This window comes from Phascolarctos cinereus, unplaced genomic scaffold (genome assembly GCF_003287225.1).
Source record: "Phascolarctos cinereus isolate Bilbo 61053 unplaced genomic scaffold, phaCin_HiC Scaffold_726;HRSCAF=1367, whole genome shotgun sequence".
In the NCBI taxonomy this organism is placed as follows: Eukaryota; Metazoa; Chordata; class Mammalia; order Diprotodontia; family Phascolarctidae; genus Phascolarctos; species Phascolarctos cinereus.
The window spans coordinates 184,312,311-184,332,542 of NW_027556098.1; the positions used below are offsets into that span (position 1 = coordinate 184,312,311).

At 37.2% G+C, this 20,232-nt stretch overlaps 1 protein-coding gene across 1 annotated transcript in view; it reads right to left on the reverse strand.

The window, feature by feature from the left end:
- The window catches only part of PLCL1 (phospholipase C like 1 (inactive)), a 415,950-nt gene that overhangs the window by 42,819 nt on the left and 352,899 nt on the right, over nt 1-20,232 (reverse strand). Inside the window, 2 exon segments of the mRNA XM_020993598.2 lie at nt 13,541-13,650; nt 14,489-14,564. Of these exon segments, the coding sequence (XP_020849257.1) occupies nt 13,541-13,650; nt 14,489-14,564 (186 nt within the window).

The window sequence follows — 20,232 nt, forward strand, 5'->3', positions numbered from 1 at the left end:
ATTGTTTCATTCTTTTTACTTTCATCCCCAGAACTAAGCATAAGTTCCCAGAATATAAAGACCACTTAACAAATAATAATTAATTGCTTGATTAGGGGGGCAGGTTATCACGGTAATATTGAAGAGTATAAGAAGAATTAGAAAGCTAAAGACATTTCATCTATATGCTGCACATAAATCAAAAGAGAATATTTTTTATCTTACACACCAGAAAATAGCAAATTATGGAACAAGAGTCCTCGACAAGAATTTGGAAAACTGAAAATATACATCATCCCATATGAGAGACTGCTGAGGTAATAGTTTCATTATTCCGAGCTGCCATCTATTCTACACAAATGTCATTCAACCAGTGATCATTAAAACTCATGCATAAAGCCTAAGTTAGTTTTTCACCATCCCCTACTCCAATCTCTAGTAAATACCTTCTTCCTTTCTTTCCCTTTATAATAAAAACTCCAAAAGTATACTCCCCCAGTATTATTTTTCCATCTGTACTTAAATCTTTCCCAGTCTCCTAAAAATGGATGTCATCTGTCAAGCCACTAAAATTTAATGGTTATGAAATCTTAAGTCCTTAAAACAAATTTTAAAATGAGCCAGAAAAACCTATTCCAGAGTCTCTCTAGAATACTATTCTCAGAGTCCATTCTTGGCATCATGTTATAGGTAAGACTACCTTAACTCAATTTCATTCTGGAAAAAAATATCACATTTTGTCCTGGCATAATGAATTTCTATGTTTTTTCTGCTAAGAGTAGATGTTCAGAAGCTTTTCAAGCCCCAAGAATCTCTTCTAAATTTAATTCCCATTTCCCCAAGAGGAATGTTGCAGATTCCCTTTCATCAGAGGTCTTTTAAAATATGAGAGATTTTGTTAGATTTAAAGTCATGCTAGCAACCAGAACAAACCTGTTCCTGACAAACATCATTAAGAAAAGACAGGTGGATGAAGCTGCTAATGTGTGAGGGTGGAATAGATGCTGGTGTCTGAATTACTTTATCAGGAAATATACATATGCTATAAAATGGAACCGAATGGCTCTTTCCAGGGCAGGTATATACTATACTTAGCAAGAAGTGGAGGTGGGTGACGGGTCAGAGGACGGATGAAAACTGGCCACTCCAATCCAGCTACACTGGCCTCCTAGTAGTTCTGCAAACATAACGTTCCATCTCTCTTCTCTATGTTTTTATCTTTGTCATCCCCACATACCTGGGATGCTCTCTGCCTCCTCACTCCCGGTTTTCAGGGCTTTCTTCAATACTCAGCTGAAATCCCACTTTCCACCAGAGTCCTTTCCCAGTTTCATCCCTTCCACCCCTGCCCCAAATTGTTGATGCCTTCCCCTTTCAGATTATATTCATCTCCTCTGTTTATATCTTGTAGGTACCTAATTATTTACATGTTTTCTCACCCATTAGAAATGTAAGATCCCTGAAGTCAGGAACTGTTTTTTTTTCTTTGTAATTTCTTTGTATCCCCAGTACATGCTAAATAAATTATTGCTGAATAACTGAAAATCATTGCCATATGGAAAAACACAGATAATTTGATATAGTCACACCATGCCCAGAGCTGTAAGGCTAATAAACTAAACAGGCATTCAGGCATTTTTTCATCTTTCTACCTCCCTTGTTTTTTGGGTTTTTTTTTTTTTTACCATCCTAAATTTTTTTACCAGCCTCTTTCCCATTGATTAATATCAGATCATTGGGACATCTAACCAAGAAGATTCAATTTTTAACTAAAGAAATTTATTCAAATAAATTAATGAAACTAAAGAAATTTTCTATATTCTTTTTTTTTTATTTTTAAGATCCAGCCCTCTTTCTTGTAGGTTTGGATTCTCTGGGGCTACACTGACTTGTAAAGATGAAACTCTTTTACTCTTTCTCTTCCCTTACCTAGGCAGCTAGGTAGCACAGTTGATAGGACTCTGCTGGGCTTGAAGTCAGGAGTACCTGAATTCAAATTTGACATGAAGCATTTATAAGCTATGTGACCTTGGGCAAATCACTTAATTTCTATCTGCTTCAGTTTTTTCAACTGCAAAATGGAGACAGTAATAACACCTACCTCCCAAGGTTATTGTGAGGATCAAATGAGATCATATTTATAAAGCACTTACCACAGTGCTTGGCACCTAGTAGTAACTTACCACACTGTCATATACATCCCCTTCTCGTTTTTTATAGCCCTTCCTTAAACCAAACACAAGTGGGACCGATAAGCAAGGGGGTTTATAGAATCTCTTTCTTTACAGGTCCATAATGCCTCCTAGGCCTTTCTGAACAGCTCCACTATCAATTCAATTCAACCTTTTTTAAGTGCTTACTGTAAGTATGGTACTATGCTAGGCACTGAGGATACAAAGACTAAATACAAGAAGGTAGAGAGTGGGGACCCTCAAGAAGTTTATATCTCAGGTAGTGCTGGGCTGGACATGAGGAAACATGGCGGTATAGTTTAAATCACTTGTATTTCGTTAAACCTGGAGCCACTTACTAAAGCATTTTGGTCAAATAACAAGGTGAAAGCTTCTCTGACTGCAAACCTTTGTTTTACCAGTTTGTTTCCTTATCTAAAAACTAAGGAGGATGGATTGGATGACCTCTAAGTTTCCTTCCTGCTCTAAATCTCCGATCCTATGAATGAATGGCTCGAAGCCCTTAAGCCATTCAAGCAGGAAACCCTAGGTCCTTGGGAAGAATTGGGGGGGAACCTACTCATGTTGTTTTGTTCATAACATGACTGAAGAACACTACAGGTGATTCTGTTAAGGTTGAACCTGAATATTTGGGGCATTTTAATTAAATTCAATAAATAATTCAATAAACATTTACTAAGCACCTACTATGTGCTAGGCACTGTGCTAAGCACTGAGGATACAAAAAGAGGCAAAAGACAGCCTCTGCCCTCAAGGAGCTTACAATCTAATGGGGGAGGGGAATATGCAAACAAACATACACAAAGCAAATAGGAAATAATTAAAAGGGGAACTCACTGGAATTAAGAGGAACTAGGGAAGGCTTCCTGTAGAAGGTTGGATTTTAGTTGGGATTAAAAGAAGCCAGGGAGGTTAGTAGTCAAAGCTGAAGAGAAAAGTAAGCATTCCAGTCATCTGGGACAGCCAGCAAAAATGCCTATATAACTGTATCAAAGAGTATGTGTAGGAGAATAAGGTGTAAGAAGATTGGAAAGGTAGGAGAAAGCTAGGTTTTGAAGGGCTTTGAATGCCAAACAGCATCTTGCATGTGCTCCTGGTGGTAACAGGAAGCTACTCAACTTTATTACAGCAGGGAAGGGGGAGGGGGTTCAGAACTGAGCAGCAAATCTCTAACTGTGCTTTTTTTTATGTTGATGGACTTATATATGTGGCTGTAGCTTTATAGGGAAAGAGAAATAATTTTACACTATTTTGCCACTGAGTATTGAAACAGTCAGTCTCTCTAGGCCCTTTTTTCCACTGTAATAGTATTTTCAAGCTCTCTGCCCCCAACATGAGAACGGATGAGATAAGATTGGATAAGATTTATTAATCTTACATACATTATAATTTTTATATATAAATATATAATATATAACTATAATATAAGATAGAGAAAAGACTTTACTGCCTAAGCGTCAACCTAAAAGTTTATGTGTAGTCCAAAGATAGGATGGAAGTAGAATCCAAGAGAACACTGAATTAAACTGTCTTGTGCAGAGAGATTTATTTTTAAACTCCTTAATTTCTTTTTGCATAAGGGGAAGAGTTCCAAATTTCAGGACTAAGGCAGCATCCAGAAGCACAGTTGTATCTCATATTGAGTCAGTTTTTCCATAAATGCAGTTTCTCAAAGATTTAAATATTGCCTTTGCAAAAATTCAGTCTAAATTAGAAAAAAAAAAGTACTTCTTCTAGGTAATATGCTTTCCTACAATGGCATAACAATAAAACTAACCTATTTTTCAATTAAAGTGTAAAATACATTTCTGTTCTAGACTTCCAAACTGGCAGGTATTTGAGAATAATCCAAGTCAGAATATTTTTAAAGTATATCAACACTGACCAGTTGCCCTTCACTTGCAACATATAACCAGTCCACCTGCTTTTCTAGCCATAAGTCTCTGATAACATCCTTTGCATCATTTCTCTTACACAGTTCTCAGTGGCAGCCTATTCATGCCTATCATTTGCCTCTCCCTTGATGTCTGGTTGACCCTCAACTTTCATTCTTCAATGACTTGAAGTCATATAACATGATTTGAAGTACACTGTTGTGCTAAAGTTAACTAATGAACAGGCCACATGCTGTACTGGGATACTTGCAGTGTGCCAAGAGATCAAAAGGAAAGATCCCCTCACTTTGGCTGGACCTCTGGTGGAGATATTCCCAAGAACATAGACAAAAGTTTCAAAGGAGGCAAGGGAGTGGTTGGGATTCAATTTGCATCACTGGAAGGAGTACTTACATTGATGAGATCACAAATCTATCAAAATGTTAAAAATATCAATAACAAATTAGTTAGGACTAAAGATGGACTACATGCCTGTTTTCCATGGACCAATCTAATTAAGTTATCCTCCATGCTTGGAATGTTTACCCTACTCATTTTCAATTCTTCGAATCCCTATAAGACTCAGTTCAAAAAGTATGTACTAAATGAGGCCTTTTCTAATCCCTTTAGTTGATACTGCTTCCCATCTCCCAATCACTTATTTATTTATGTTGTATATATTTTGTGTTATCTTGCTTTATGTATACATTATTCCTCCCCTCCTAAGCAGAATATAAGCTCCTTGAGAGCAAGGACTATTTCATTGCTTTCTTTGCATCTCCAGCACCTAGTATAGTACCTGGAACAGAATAGACATTTGATAAATGTTATTGAATAGAGAGGCTCATAACTATATTAGTTATAGGGTGATGAATTTTCTGGACACTGAAAATCTAGAAGAGTACCTTTTAGGTAACAGAGGGGTAATGATCTATATCATTAAAGGGAGCACTCAGCTCAGCAAAATCCCACCTCCTTGCAAAGATTTTATGGGAATCTTTTATGGGTATCTTCTTTTTGTTCATTCTTTTCTTTCATTTTCCTTATGAAACTATATGCATGAGTATGGCTATCATATTATTTTAAAGACCTAATCTTTTATAAACAATGACTCATAGCCTGGATGTGTGTATCACTGGATGAATGCTGTTGCAAACAAACAAAATAAAACATCAAAACAACAACAAAAGACAGACCATTGTTTCAGGGAGAAACTTATAGGGTCATTAAAGGCATTGCCCAGTTTCCCAAAGGCAATCCAGCCCACACTCCTCCTCTCCTTCAATTCTGGGTCCAGATCAGTCGTGGAATATCACAATCCCGGAAGAATTAAAGTTTAATGGAGAAGGACATGGTAGGCACAATTATATAGCAGCACATTAACAATAAAGAGCGAAATAGAAATGACGCATAGGATATCATCAGAGAGGAGTATGATTTTCAAAAAAGGTGAGCTGGTGGGGCAGCTGGGTGGCGCAGTGGATAGAGCAACAGCCCTGAAGTCAGGAGGACCTGAGTTTAAATCCAGCCTCAGACCAAACAGTTGACTCTTACGAGCTGTGTGACCTTGGGCAAGTCACAACCCCAATTGCTTAAAAAAATAAAAAAAGAAAAGGTGAGCTGGTCATGTAGCAAGATCAAGATGTGACCAACTCTTGTGCTCTCTGGTAACCATGGAATGTTAAAAGTTATAGGGCATATTAAGTGGAGCTCTTGCAGAGAATTTACAAGAAGACATAATCCAGATTCACAAAGTATGACAAGATATACATGGCTTGGCAGGATGACTTCAGAAAAACCTGGAAAGATGCAGATGAACTAATACCAGGTGAAGTGAGCAGAACCAGGAGAACATTGTACACAGTAAAAGCAATACTGTACACTAAATAACCGTTAATGACTCGGCTATTCTCAACAATACAATGATCCAAGACAATCCCAAAGGACTCATGATGAAATATGCTATCCACCTCCAGAGAAAGGACTAATATCTGACTATACACTATTTTTCACTTCTTTTGTTTTTCTTTCTTTCTTCTTTCCTTCCTTCCTTCCTTTCTTTTTTGCTGTTCAAGTCTTTTACAAAATGACTAATATGTACATGTTTTATGTAATTGCACATGTATAACCTATATCAGATTGCTTACCATCTCAGAGAGGGGGGAATGAGGGAGAGAAGGATAGAATTTGGAACTCAAAACTTTTTTTATAATGTCAAAAATTATGTTAACATACAATTTGGTGAAAATAAAATATTATTTAAAAATATACATATATAACTATATATATAACTATTACATATATATAACTATATATGTGTGTGTATGTATGTATATGTACATGTGTATGTATATGTATATGTATATGTATATGTATATGTATATGTATATGTATATGTATATGTATATGTATATGTATATGTATATGTATATGTATATGTATATGTATATGTATATGTATATGTATATATAAACACACACACACACTCCTTGGAATCTGTGTCCTTGGAGGGAATTCCCCCAAACATGGAACCTCATATTCCTCAACATATTGCATTACCTTGTTGGAGTGTGGCACAACACACAACTATGGTCCTTCCTGTTGGGGAAGCTGAGTGAGGCTGGCAGACAGCTTGAGCTCAGGAGTTTTGAGTTGCAGTAGGTCTAAGTTAACTGTATGTCCACACTAAGTTCAGCACCATTATGGTGAGCCTCTGGGAGCAGAAAGCCCCTCAGGATACCTAGAGAAGGGCAAACCAGTCCAAATTGGAAAAAACAGAGCAAGTTAAAGCTTTCATGCTGATCAGTACTGGGATCATGCCCAGGAGTGGCTGCTGAACTTCTAGCCTGGGCAAGGTTGTGAACTGAATTTTTAAAAAATGTTTTAAAGGTTAATACATTGAAAACAAACATATCTATACTCCATCCACTCCCTTCTCCAAATTAATTTCACTTCAACTCCTTATCTTTCCACAAATTTAGCAAATTAGTTTGGTCTATCATTCTCAATAAAAGCAGATATAGTCAATGGGCTACATAGCCAGTATAGCTAGTTGAAGACTCCCTGTTGTTTTTAGTTGCATTTGTATTCATAGAAAGCACCTGTGGCAGCTCTGCCTCTGAAAACACTAAGCCTATTAAGGAGAGAATACCATGCACACTCAGTTGGGTATGGAAGTCTATCTTACCCTACAGGAAAATAGGTGGAAGGGGATAAGGCGGAAGGTGATAAAGGGAAGTGCAGATTGGGGGGAGGGGTAATCAGAAGCAAATACTTCTGTGGAAGGACAGGGTCAAAAGGAGAATAGAATAAATGGGAGTAGGATAGGATGAAGGGAAATATAGTTAGTTTTCCTGAATGTGACTACTATGGAAGTGATTTGCATGACTACACATGTATAACCTGCATCAAGTTTCTTGCCTTCTAAATGAGGGTGGGTGGGGGGGAGGAAGGGAGAAAATTTGGAACCCAAAGTTTTAAAAACAAATGTTAAGAGTTCTGCTTCCAGGAGCCAAGATGGCGGAGTGAAAAGGTAGTCGCTCTCACTCTCCCCTATCAACCTCTGAAAACCCAGAAAATATCACCCCAGAAAAAAAAAACCCTGGAACACCTGAACTAGAAGAAAGACAAGGAGCAGCGGTGCAGTAGCCCAGCAAACTGGTCTCCCAGTGCCTCAGCGAAAACAAGGGGCCCCAGGCAGATAAGTACCCTGCAGCATTCATCTGAAAGGAGGTGAAGAAAACAACCCAAAGGCTTCCTAAAGCCCCGGCCTAGATGATTCCAACCCAACACCAGGTGAGCTGTAGGAGCCCTGAAGCCCCCAATTGTGAAGAGATCCTGAAGCCCAGGTGGTAGAGCAGGCAAACACCAACACCTGGACCTCCGAGTGCCTCAGTGAGGGGGGGGAACCGGTGGAAACCAGCTCAGAAAACCACCAGGAGTCTCGGCAATCCACCGCAAAGGAATCTCCCGGTGCATTAGGAGAAACATGGAGACAACACTGCAGGGGGCCCCAGGCAGATAAACATCCTGCAGCAGCCATCTAAAAGGAGCTGAAGAAAGCTAAAGGAAAGGAAAAGCAGGCAACCTAGAATTGCCTGAAAGTTCCAGCCTTGCTGATTCCAGCCCAACACAAGGTAAGCTGCCAGAAACCTACAGCCTCCAATTCCCAGCATAAGAGGCCCCAGCACAAAGCCAGTGACCAAGACCTAGGCTCCCAACACAAGAAGCTTGGGTCAGTACCCTCTGTTCCCCAGCAGGAGAGCTCAATCTCTTTAAAGGCCAGGGAATAAAGAAACACCATGAGTAAAAAGAAACGTACCATAGATTCATATTATGAGAAGAGTGAAGATCAAGACAGAAATTCTGAAGAGGACAACATTGTCAACAAACCCACATCTGCAACAACAAAAGGGAATATGAACTGGTCTGAAGCCCAAAAAGCCTTCTTAGAAGAGCTCAAGAAGGATTTTAATAGTCAAATGAGAGAGGTAAAAGAGTCCTTCAAAAATACAATTGGCCAGTTGGAAAAAAAATACACTGAAGAAAACAAGTCCCTAAAAAACACAATTGGCCAATTGAAGAAGGAAGGACAAAAACTAACAGAAGAGTACTGAAGAAACAAGTCCCTAAAAAACACAATTGGCCAGTTGAAGAAGGAAGTACAAAAACTAACAGAAGAAAACAATCTGTTAAAAACTAGAATTGGACAAATGGAAACTAATGTCTCTATGAGAGAGCAAGAATCAGTCAAACAGAAACAAAAAAATGAAAAAAAGATGAAAATGTAAAATACCTCATCAGTAAAACAACCGACCTGGAAAATCGACTCAGGAGAGACAATTTAAAAATTATTGGACTACCTGAAAATCATGATGAAAAAAAGAGCCTGGACAGTATCTTTCAGGAAATCATAAAGGAAAACTGCCCAGAAGTCCTAGAACCAGAAGGGAAAATAACCATAGAAAGAATCCACCGATCACCACCTGAAAGAGATCCCAAATTGACAACACAAGAATATAATAGCAAAATTCCAAAATTACCAGATGAAAGAGAAGGTGCTGCAAGCAGCCAGAAAGAAAGAATTTAAATATCATGGAACCACAGTCAGGATTACACAGGACCTTGCAGCTTCTACATTAAAAGACGCAGGGCATGGAACATGATATTCCATAAGGCAAAGGAGCTTGGAATGCAGCCAAGGATCAATTACCCAGCAAAAATGAGCATCATTTTTCAAGGGAGGAGGTGGATATTCAACGAAATAGGAGACTTCCAAACTTTCCTGATAAAAAGACCAGAGCTCAACAAAAAATTTGATCTTCAAGTACAGGACTCAAGAAGGACTTAAAAAGGTAAATGGGACAGAAGGATACAATATGTTGTTAATGGGGGGGGTGTTTAAACCCCTACAAGGGAATATGAGACTTGCAACCCTTGAGAACTGTATTGTTATTACACCTTGTTAAAGGAGTATACATAAAGAGGGTGGATATTAGTTGACTTTGATGTAATGATAAAAAAAAATCTAATCAAGTGGGTTAAATGGATCCAAATAAGTGGATCAATCTAATCTTAGAAAAGGTACTGAGAAAGGAGGAGGCAGACAAGGGTAAATTACATTACAGGAAAAGACACAAAATCCTATTACAGCAGAGGGAAAGAAGGGGGGGGATTGTTTGAACCTTACTCTCATCAGATTAGGCTCAAGAAGGGCATAATATAATCAGTTAGGTATAGAAATCTAACTTGCCCTATAGGCAGTAGGAGGGAAAAGGGGAAAGAAAAGGGAGGGGGGAAAGAAGGGAGGGAAGTAGTAAGACTGAAGGGGAAGAAAAGGGAAAGGGATAATAAAAGGGGGAAGGGACTGAAGGAGGCGTGGTCAAAAGCAAAACACTAGTGAAGGGGGAAAGGAAAAAGGAGAAAGAAAAGCATAAATGGGGGGAAAGGATGGAGAAAAAGACACAGATAGTAATCATAACTGTGAATGTGAATGGGATGAACTCTCCCATAAAACGGAAAGGATTGCAGAATGGATTAAAAACCATAATCCTACAATATGTTGTTTACAGGAAACACATTTGAAAAAGAGTGACACATACAGGGTAAAGGTAAAAGGCTGGAGCAGAATATATTATGCTCAGCTGAAGTAAAAAAAGCAGGGGTAGCAATCCTGATCTCTGATAAAGCAAAAGCAAAAATAGATCTAATCAAAAGAGATAAGGAAGGAAACTACATCCTGCTAAAAGGCACCATAGACAATGAAATAATATTACATTAAATTGAAAAGTTTTTGCACAAACAAAGCCAATGCAACTAAGATTAGAAGGAAGGTAGAAAATTGGGAAAGAATTTTTACAACCAGTCTTTCTGATAAAGGCCTCATTTCTAAAATATATAGAGAATTAAGACAAATTTATAAGAACACAAGCCATTCCCCAATTGATAAATGGTCAAAGGATATGAACAGACAGTTCTCAGATGAAGAAATTAAAGCCATCTATAGTCATATGAAAAAATGCTCTAAATCATTATTGATTAGAGAAATGCAAATCAAAACAACTCTGAGGTACCACATCACACCTATCAGATTGGCCAACATGACAAAACAGGAAAATGATAAATGTTGGAGAGGATGTGGGAAAATTGGAACACTAATACATTGTTGGTGGAGTTGTGAAATGATCCAACCATTTTGGAGAACAATTTGGAACTATGCCCAAAGGGATACAAAAATGTGCATACCCTTTGATCCAGCAATAGCACTTCTAGGGCTATATCCCAAAGAGATCAAACAAATGGGAAAAGGACCCACATGTACAAAAATATACATAGCAGCTCTTTTTGTGGTGGCAAAGAATTGGAAATTGAGAGAATGCCCATCAATTGGGGAATGGCTGAGCAAGTTGTGGTATATGAATGTAATGGAATACTATTGTGCTATAAGAAATGATGAACAGGCTGACTTCAGAAAAACCTGGGAAGACTTATATGGTCTGATGCTGAGTGAAGTGAGCAGAACCAAGAGGACTTTGTACACAATAGCAGCCACGTTATGCAATGACTAAGAATGTTAAACTGAACCCTTCTCAGCATTACAAGGATCTAAGACATCTCCAGAGGCCTCGGGAAGGAAAATGCTGTCCATATCCAAAGAAAGAACTATGGAAGTCGAATCACTCTCACTTATTTTTCTCTTCTCTTGAGTTTTGTTTCATCTTTCTGATGGTTTCTCCTATTGGTTTTAATTTTTACTTACAACTTCACTAATGTGAAAATATTTTTAATGGATACATAAATGTAAAGCCTATGTCAGATTGTGCGCCGTCTTGGGGAGGGTGGGGGGAGAAAAAGGGAGAAAAATTTTCAACTCAAAAGCATATGGAAAAAATTTTTTTTTTAAAAAAACAAATGTTAAAAACTGTTTTCACAAGCAAGTGGGAAATAAGATGTACAGGCAATGGGGTATAGAAATCTATCCTGCCCTACAAGAAAACAGAAGAGGAAGGGGATAAGAGAAGGAAGGGGATAGAAGGGAGGGCAGATTAGGGGAAAGGGTATTCAGAATGTACACCGTCTTGGGTTGGGGGGAGGTACAAGATGGGGAGAAAATTTGGAACTTAAAATCTTGTGGAAGTGAATGTTGAAAACTAAAAATAAATTAATAAATAAAAAAATGAAAAGAAAGGAAAACAAAAAATTAAAAATAGAAACACTAAGCCTAGCATATTTTATTTTTTTGTTCTTTGTTTTTTAGGCAGTTGGGGTTAAGTGACTTGTCCAGGGCCACACAGCTAGTAAGTGTCAAGTATTTGGTCTGAGGCCAGATTTGAAGTCAGGTCCTTCTGACATCAGGGCCAGTATTCTATCTACTGCACCACCTAGCTGCTCGGAGCCTAGCATATTTTAATTTCATATATATGTATACACACATACATCCAAACAGAAGATTTTGCATGTATTTTGGGGTCCACTAGAAAGGTTGTCACAGATCAAAATTCAGCTCCCCTCACAACCACATTGCAAACTAATGTAACAAGATTATCCCAAGATCTTCCCCTTCAAATACATATTTTGTAAAGGTATGCACAATGCTGAGTGTGTATTTGAGTTTATATGTATAAATGTGTACATGTGCAAATCCAGCCCATAGTTTATGAATAATAAGCCACAGTCAAGTTTATTGCTACCTAAATAATCTCTGATTTACAGAACCACAGAATTTTAGATCTGCCATCTAGCTTCAGTTATCTCTCTATAACACACGCATCCAGCCTTTACTTAAAGATTCCACAATGAGAACGCTCCTGCCTGAACCACCCCCATGGCTCTTTAAGACAGATCTGTTAGGAAAGCTTTCCTGATATCAAGCCTGTTTTTTCTTTTTGCAACTTCTACCCACTATTCCTAATTCTTCTCTTTGGGGCTGAAGAGACAAGTCTAAGAATCCTCTACTACAGGACAGCTTTTATATTTTTTGAAAACAACTATCATCCTTCTACCCCCTCTTCTCTAGCTTAACCATCCCCATTTCCTTTAAGCAGCTACCATGAGGGATGACCTTGAAGACCTTCAGCCTTCTAATTGCCCTCTTCTGGATGGCCTCAATCTCTTCAGTGTCCTTCCTAAAATGTGGTGCCCAGAATTGAACAACATTCCAAAAGCGGTCTGATGAGGGCTAAAAATACAAAAGTGGTACCTTCACTCTATTACTCTAACATTAAACTAGAGCTAAAAATGATGATAATAAAACTAGTATTTATATAAGCACCTTAAGGTTTACAAAGCACTTGACAAATCTTACTTCATTTTAATCTCACAATAACCCTGAGAGGTAAATGTTATTATAATTCTCCTTTTACACAGGAGGAAACTGAGGCTGAGAGAAAATAAGGGACTACTAAGTGGCTGAGGCCAGATTAGAACCCAGGTCTTTCTGATTTTATGTCTAGTACTCTGTCCATTGTGCCACCTCATCTCCCATAAAACATGTAGAAGCAACCTGGTTTTGTAAACAATTTCCAAAGAAAAAGAGTCTATGCATGTGTAGTGAGATGTGAGGGTGTGGGGTGTTTATTGTAAAGACTATACAGTCCTTGTGCCTCAGCAAAAACTGCAGTTTGTCTTCTGCAATTTGTAGCAGCTCCCTTTAATCGTATTCTGGTCACAAGCAAATATATGGAGACCCAATCATTTCTACAATGTTCAACTAAAGTAAGAATAGACCCAACCATCAGGGAATGGAATTTGGTGTCACAAGTCTGTAACCCTCTGTCTTATGTGCAAATTTAATTGCCCTATCTATTATGGTAAAATATTAATTGATTTCAATCTGCATGTTCCCAAGCCTCCTACAGAGCATGAGCCAGGCAATATGCCCATAAATAGCTCTAAGGGACCTAAATCACTGTCCACAGCTGAGAAGCCCTTGAGCATATTGTAAGAATAGGATGGACAATAGCAAAGGTCAAAGGGGCAGCTGTAGTTTCCATTTACCTTCAATACAGTAATGTTCCACGCAAAACTCTCAATTGCCTTGTTGAGTTTTCTTCCTTTCAAGCCTTCTTTTGCCCCAAGATTATGAAGTTCCTCATGGAATTCCATCCCTTTGAAAGTAGAAAGTAACAGACTTCAGAAAATAAGGTTCTCCATAATAATGAATAATATATGAATTGTGGAAAAAAAAATCCTATTTTTCCTTACGTCCAAAAAACCCTTCCATTTATTTTGTTCATCCCTGTCAGTAGCTTATTGTTCAGAGCACACATTGGCATGTATTGGGCAAAATTACAAAAGCAATAATGTATAAATAACAAAAGCCAATCTCCTATAATTATTCAACCTCTACCTAGGGAATGAAACCAATGATTGTCGGCTATGAGCATATTGCTTCCTGCTTTTCTTATGATGTTATTCATACTTCAGCCCTACTATCTCATCAATATTGGTATTATTCCCATTGCCTATTATAACCCATCCATGCCTTTTTGTTCTGGATGAGCCTTAGGCAAATAAATGACTTGGAAGTAGAGTCCCTGGGGCTCATATACTGGCAAATGATCCCTAACTCTTGATTGTTATGAATGGGCCAATGAAAAAGGCCATTCCTAGGTAAAGGGGCCTGTGGAAAGCCTAGCTACTGTCTCTGTAGGGTGATGCCAGGACAAGTTCCCAAGAGTGCAGAGAAAAAGACCAGATGCCTCAAAACTTTATAAATCTTTTGAAAGTACCACAGCCCTAGAAATACCAATGGGATTGATACTTCTTTGGTCCTATGCAAAGACTGATTAATCAAAAAGTACAAAACAAACTATTCCAGGAATAAAATAAAAATGTTCCTAGTTAGAGGTACCCCAACATACTCCAGCTATGCACTAAAAGTCCATGCAAAGTTCATGTTAGTATCACTTTTAGTCTACAAAATAGAGAAAATTGGGTAATCACCTGCTTTTTGACACTGAATAATCTTATCATGGATGGTGTCTGCCATTTCAATAAGAAACTTGCTTTCTTGAATCATCTGTCACAAAACAAAAATTTTAAAAAATATTGCTCAGCATCATCAAACTAGATTTTAAAGAGGTAAAACATATAAATAAACACTACCCGAATAAATCAAAGTTATTATAATTAAGTATAAAATATGTGTCTAATCACTAGTACTTCCCTATCTACCTTGCATTTCACTACCTAGTATTTATTTTTATATAGTTATTCCATATATGCTAATATTTGTAAATTTTGCCTCCCCTAATAGACTGTAAGCTCCTCAAGAGCAGGAATTGCTTCATTTTTTTTGTCTTTGTAGCCTCAGTGATTAGCAGTGCTTAACACATGGCATAGTAAATGGTTGATTATTTAATATGCAGGGGTGAACCAAAGACAGCTCTAACCTCCAACTGTTCGATTTTTTTATTGTGAGCATTTAGATACTACAAGACAGGATGTGATTGACTTTTGTTGCCTAGGCTTAAGAAAGAGTTACTAATTCAGATCAAACTTAAAAGTATGTGTGCATGCATTTTTTGGGAGAGCTTAGTTAAACATTTACCAGCACACCCCTATATTGCTCTATAAACACTGCCTGAGCTCAGCAGGAGCGAAATAGAAGGCTCAGGGAGTGAAATCAGCCCCAGGCCGGGAGACGTGGCAACTGTCGACTAATAGTAAACACAACAACAACAACTATAGCAAATAATTGGCACTTACATAGTGCTTTAAGGTGTGCAAAGTGCTATACATTCATTATCCTATTTGAGCCTCACAACCCCACTGACTGATAGCATAGTTGTGGGAAAAAAGGAAAGATCAGTACAGGTTGAAAATGCAAATATATTTCATGAAACAGTCAGAATTTAAACTGGACATAAAAGAACAAATAGAATTTGGAGAAGAAAAGGAAAAGAATGAAGATTTGTTTGTTTTTTAAGGAAGAGGGAACAGTATGAAAAAGACCTGGAAGGGAACAAGGATGGCACATAAAGAGATGGTGAAGAAACCAGGCTAGTTAAAGGAGTGACTTGGAGTTCAGAAATGGTGAGAGAGAAGGTAGGATAGAGAAAGTGGAGCCAAACTGTGAAATTGCATGAAAGCCAGTCTCTGAGATGTTTAGACTTTATTCTGAGGGCACTGCGGAGCCAGTGAGGAGCTTAGAGGATAAGACTGAGATCAGGAAAGCAGTGTTTTTGGCAGCATTAAGGAGCACAATGATTTTGGTTACTGTTGAGGAGCAAAACAAATATCACTAGAAATTATTGGCCTTTCCTCAGGAAACTAGAAGAGGTGGGATCAAGGGCGCAAGTGGAAGGGTCATGACTAACACTCTTTCTAAGTCAGAGTGACTCTTGGCCCAGATAAATTAAATTCCAGAGTGCTAGAAGTAAATAAAGAAAAACAACTCCCAAGGATGAGATCGTTGAATGACAGTTAATAATCTCTTGTTGTTGTTCAGTTGTGTCCAACTCTTTCTGACTCCATTTGGGGTTTTTTTGGCATAGAAACAGGAGCGGCTTGCCATTGCCTTCTCTAGCTCATTTTACAGATGAGGAAACTGAAACAAACAAGGCTAAGTGACTTTCCCAGGGTCACAAAGCTGGTAAGAGTCTGAAGCTAAATTTGAACTCAGGAAGATGAGTCTTCCAGACTCTAGGCCCAGCTTCTATCCACTGTGCACTTAGCTGCCCCAATAATCTTTAAGCAATGCTCATTAAAAATAAGTGATCTGCAATAAGTCTCCCTAACTTCAACTTTGAGAACTTTAGAAACCTTGGTCTTTTAAAGGAAGTTTTCTCAATAATTGCAAAAGCTATTAACTTTTAGTTTGGGTAGAATTTAGCTCTTTGAAATAAGTCCCCCTCTCTCCCCTCTGGATCACAGTTAATGTTTTAGAAGTCCAGGAAAATCTGTTTCTTAACATCTGAAAGAACAGTGTCATGTTTCAGACATCTTGGCCAAACTCAGCTCAGGGTTTTGGTTCCTACTGGATGCCAAAATTCTCATAATTTTCTCTATCTTTTGTAATCATTTCAGATCCTACTGTGCTAATGATAGTGCTCCATATGAAATAAAATAATATTTTGTACAACGCCAAAAATGATAATAATCTCTAAGCAATCATGAGTAAAGAGGAGAAGTTCCAGAATCCCAAAGTTGGGCAACTGATGGTGACAATTAAGAACATAGGGAACATAAGTTCTGTGACTTCATGCAGGCTGCGAACTATAAACTTGGCACCACTCTTAAACACTAAATTAGAAGGTTCTCAACACTTAAAAAAGAATGAGGATTAATAGAAGGTAATATCACTAAGAATGTCATACCAAATTGGCCTCATTTCCTTTTTTCATTAGGTTGTTAGACTGATTGATCAAAAAAATGTTCTATACCTAATACACTAATATATATTAAGGTTATATTTGAAAAAAGTTCATCATATTAACAAGATGGATTAATGTGGGCCAGATAATTGTTTAGGTTGGTAGATGTGCCCTAGTTAAAAACTAAATCCAAAAATCATTTACAAATGGACTGATGCCAGCCTGGAAAGAATAGCTCCATGGGTACCCCAGGGCTCTTTTTTGACCCTATTTTGCTCAATACTTTTATCAATGCCTTGCTTGCTTGAAAGGCTTGTTTATCAAATTTGTTGTCAACATGAAGCTAGAAGGAATTGATACGAGGTTGGATGACAACCTACAAGTCTAAAAAAAACTTTGGCAGGCATGAAGAGAGGACTGAATCTGACAAGATAAAAGTTAATAGAGATAAATGTAAAGTCCTGCCCAAGATCTGCATGAATATCAAATTGGGAAAGCACTACTGTATAACAGTTTAGGATAAGGAAAAAATTATGATTTTGACTGCAGTCTCAATATGAATCAAATGTAATGTGCTTGATTAAAAAAAAAGCTAAATCAATTTTGAATGCACCGAGTAGAAATAAAATGTCTGGGATAAGCTGGTCATCCTATTGTTCTCTTTACTAATCATACCATGTAGGGAGAGTAATGTTCAGTTCTGGTTAACATTTTATTTCTTACATTTTTCTAACATTTTCTTAAATGATAAATTTTGTTTCAATGTAGCAGACACTTCCAAGAAAACCCCCAAATAAACTCTCTACACACACACATGCAAACACACACACAATATTGAACAAATTTTTGATGCCACATTCTGGTAGTGACATTGACAAATAAGTGTATCTAGACAAAGGTAACTGGAAAGGTAAGAGGACTTGAAATCACAAGAAGAATGGGAAGAACTGGAGATGATTAGCCTGGAGAACAGAAAAATTAAAGGGGCACATGATTATTCTTTTAAAATTCAGTTCAGTTCAATTGCATAAACATGTATGTAGAAGCAGCTAGGGTGGCTTAGTGAGTAGAGCACTGAATTTAGAGGCTAGATCTAAGTCCAAACCTACTTCAGACCTTTACTAGCTATGAGAATCTTGGCAAGTCACTTAAACTCTCTCAGCTTCAGTTTCTCCATTTATAAAGTAAGTTTAATTATACCACCTACCTCCCAGGATTATGGTGAGGATCAAATGAACAAATACATACACACACACACATACATACATACATACATACATATGCGTGTATACACAGACTTCTCATATATTCATTTCAAGGCACTTGTTTTAAGTGACTGGATTGAGCAATTCAGCTGAGGACCAAAGCAAAAACTGAGTTTTTTGCTTTACTGAATTTTCTTTTTGATTATCTTGCTCTTTTGAATGACTCAATTGTCAAAATCATTTGGTTATGAGGCATGTAGACATCTGTATGCATAATGAGCCTCGTTATTAATGAATAGTAATTGCTATATTTCTATTACAAATATAAGGTTCAAAACTGTCCATTCAGAACATCATAAAGCCTCCTAGAGTAGAGCCATATTCACTTAGAAGAGTTGGGTCTACTGTCCTCATTGATGGTCAGACCAGTTTTGGAGTACTGTGTCCAGTTCTGAGAGATAAAGAAAAACTTAGAGGATGAAGAATGCCTATTGTCCGGAATATGATAATAAGCTATATAGACAATCTAGCATTTGTTCATCATTATATTTGTTTTGGAAAGACTCTGAAAACAGACAACGTGCTGGGTATACACTGTACAGGAAGTAGAAAGTAGATTAGTTTGCCTTTGGAAAAATGACATAGTTCTTTAAGTGATGAGCTTCTCCTTAAAAATTAAAAACCATATTATTTTTGTACCAATATTTTCCTGGTAATGTTTATAGCTATGAATCATGGAACATTATAGTCACCAGGGAATTTTAGTTGAGGTCACCTACAGGGCAATGGAGAGGCATATGGCGGGCAGGAGCAGGCTGCAATGCATAACAAATAGGAAATTACTCAGAAAAAACCAAACAAACAAAGTGGTATAAAATATATCCTCAGAAAAAAAATGTATGACCAAGAAAAAAAGATGAGTTAACCATGTAGAGAAAGAAAAATAATTAATGGAGAGTCTATGAGATCTGTTGTTACAATAATAATGTTAAGTAAATAAGAAAAAGTCCCCCAGCATGACAGGTGAAGTCCAGAATCTATGGACAAGAATTGTAGAGGGAAGTCAGGCATATGTGGATTGTAATTTGAATCACTGAAGACAGTACTCAAGCAATCAGATCACAGACCCATTGAAATACTGAGAATGCCCAGAACCAGGTAGTTGATTCACAATCATGTAGACACCTGCACCACTTAAGGCAGGCTTGAAGAAATGATACTAACTTTCAAATACCTAGGGAAGATTCCATGGCATTGTATAGCTATGACTTAACTATAAGCCAACTATATACATATACATATATATATATATATATATATATATATACACACACATACATATATATATATACACATACATATACACACATATATACATACATATATACACACACACATATATACATAAATACATACATACATATATATATATATATATATATATATATGCTAACACTTACATAGTGTTTTAATATTCACACAATGCCTTACATGTATTATCTTCTTTGATCCTCATGACAGCTTTATGAGGTAGGTAATCTTGGAATCTCCATTTTGCAGATAAGGAAACTGAGGTCAAGAGAAATTAGGTGATTTTTTTTCCAGGTTCACACAGCCAGCAAGTATTTGAGGAAGGATTTGAACTCACTTCTTCCTAGAATTAGCTAGCAGCATGGTGGATAAAGCACCGGATCTGAAGTTGGGAAGATGAGTTCATATTTTGCTTCAGATATTTGCTAGCTGTGTGACCCTGAGCAAGTCACTTAACCTTTGTCTTCCTCAGTTCCCACAACTGCAAAATAGGGATAATAAAGCTTATTTTGAGGATCAGATGAGATAATATTTGTAAAGCATTTATCATAATACCTAGCACACAGTAGATACATAATAAATACTTATTTCTTCCCTGACAAATTCTAGCATTCCATCCATTATTCTGCCTAGAATTCATTCAGCGGTTTCTAAAAGTACCTAACATAAAGCCAGAGTTAGCTTCTTATTTGTTCATTATTGTCTACATTTTTAGTCTTGGAATTATAATTTATTTCATGGGCTACTTGTTTAGCTTCAATAATACTTTTTAAAAAAATGTTTTAATGATCTGCTGTGGCAATTTTAAAAAGGATTTATACTGAAAAAGCATAGTAGTTGACATATTTTGATGAAA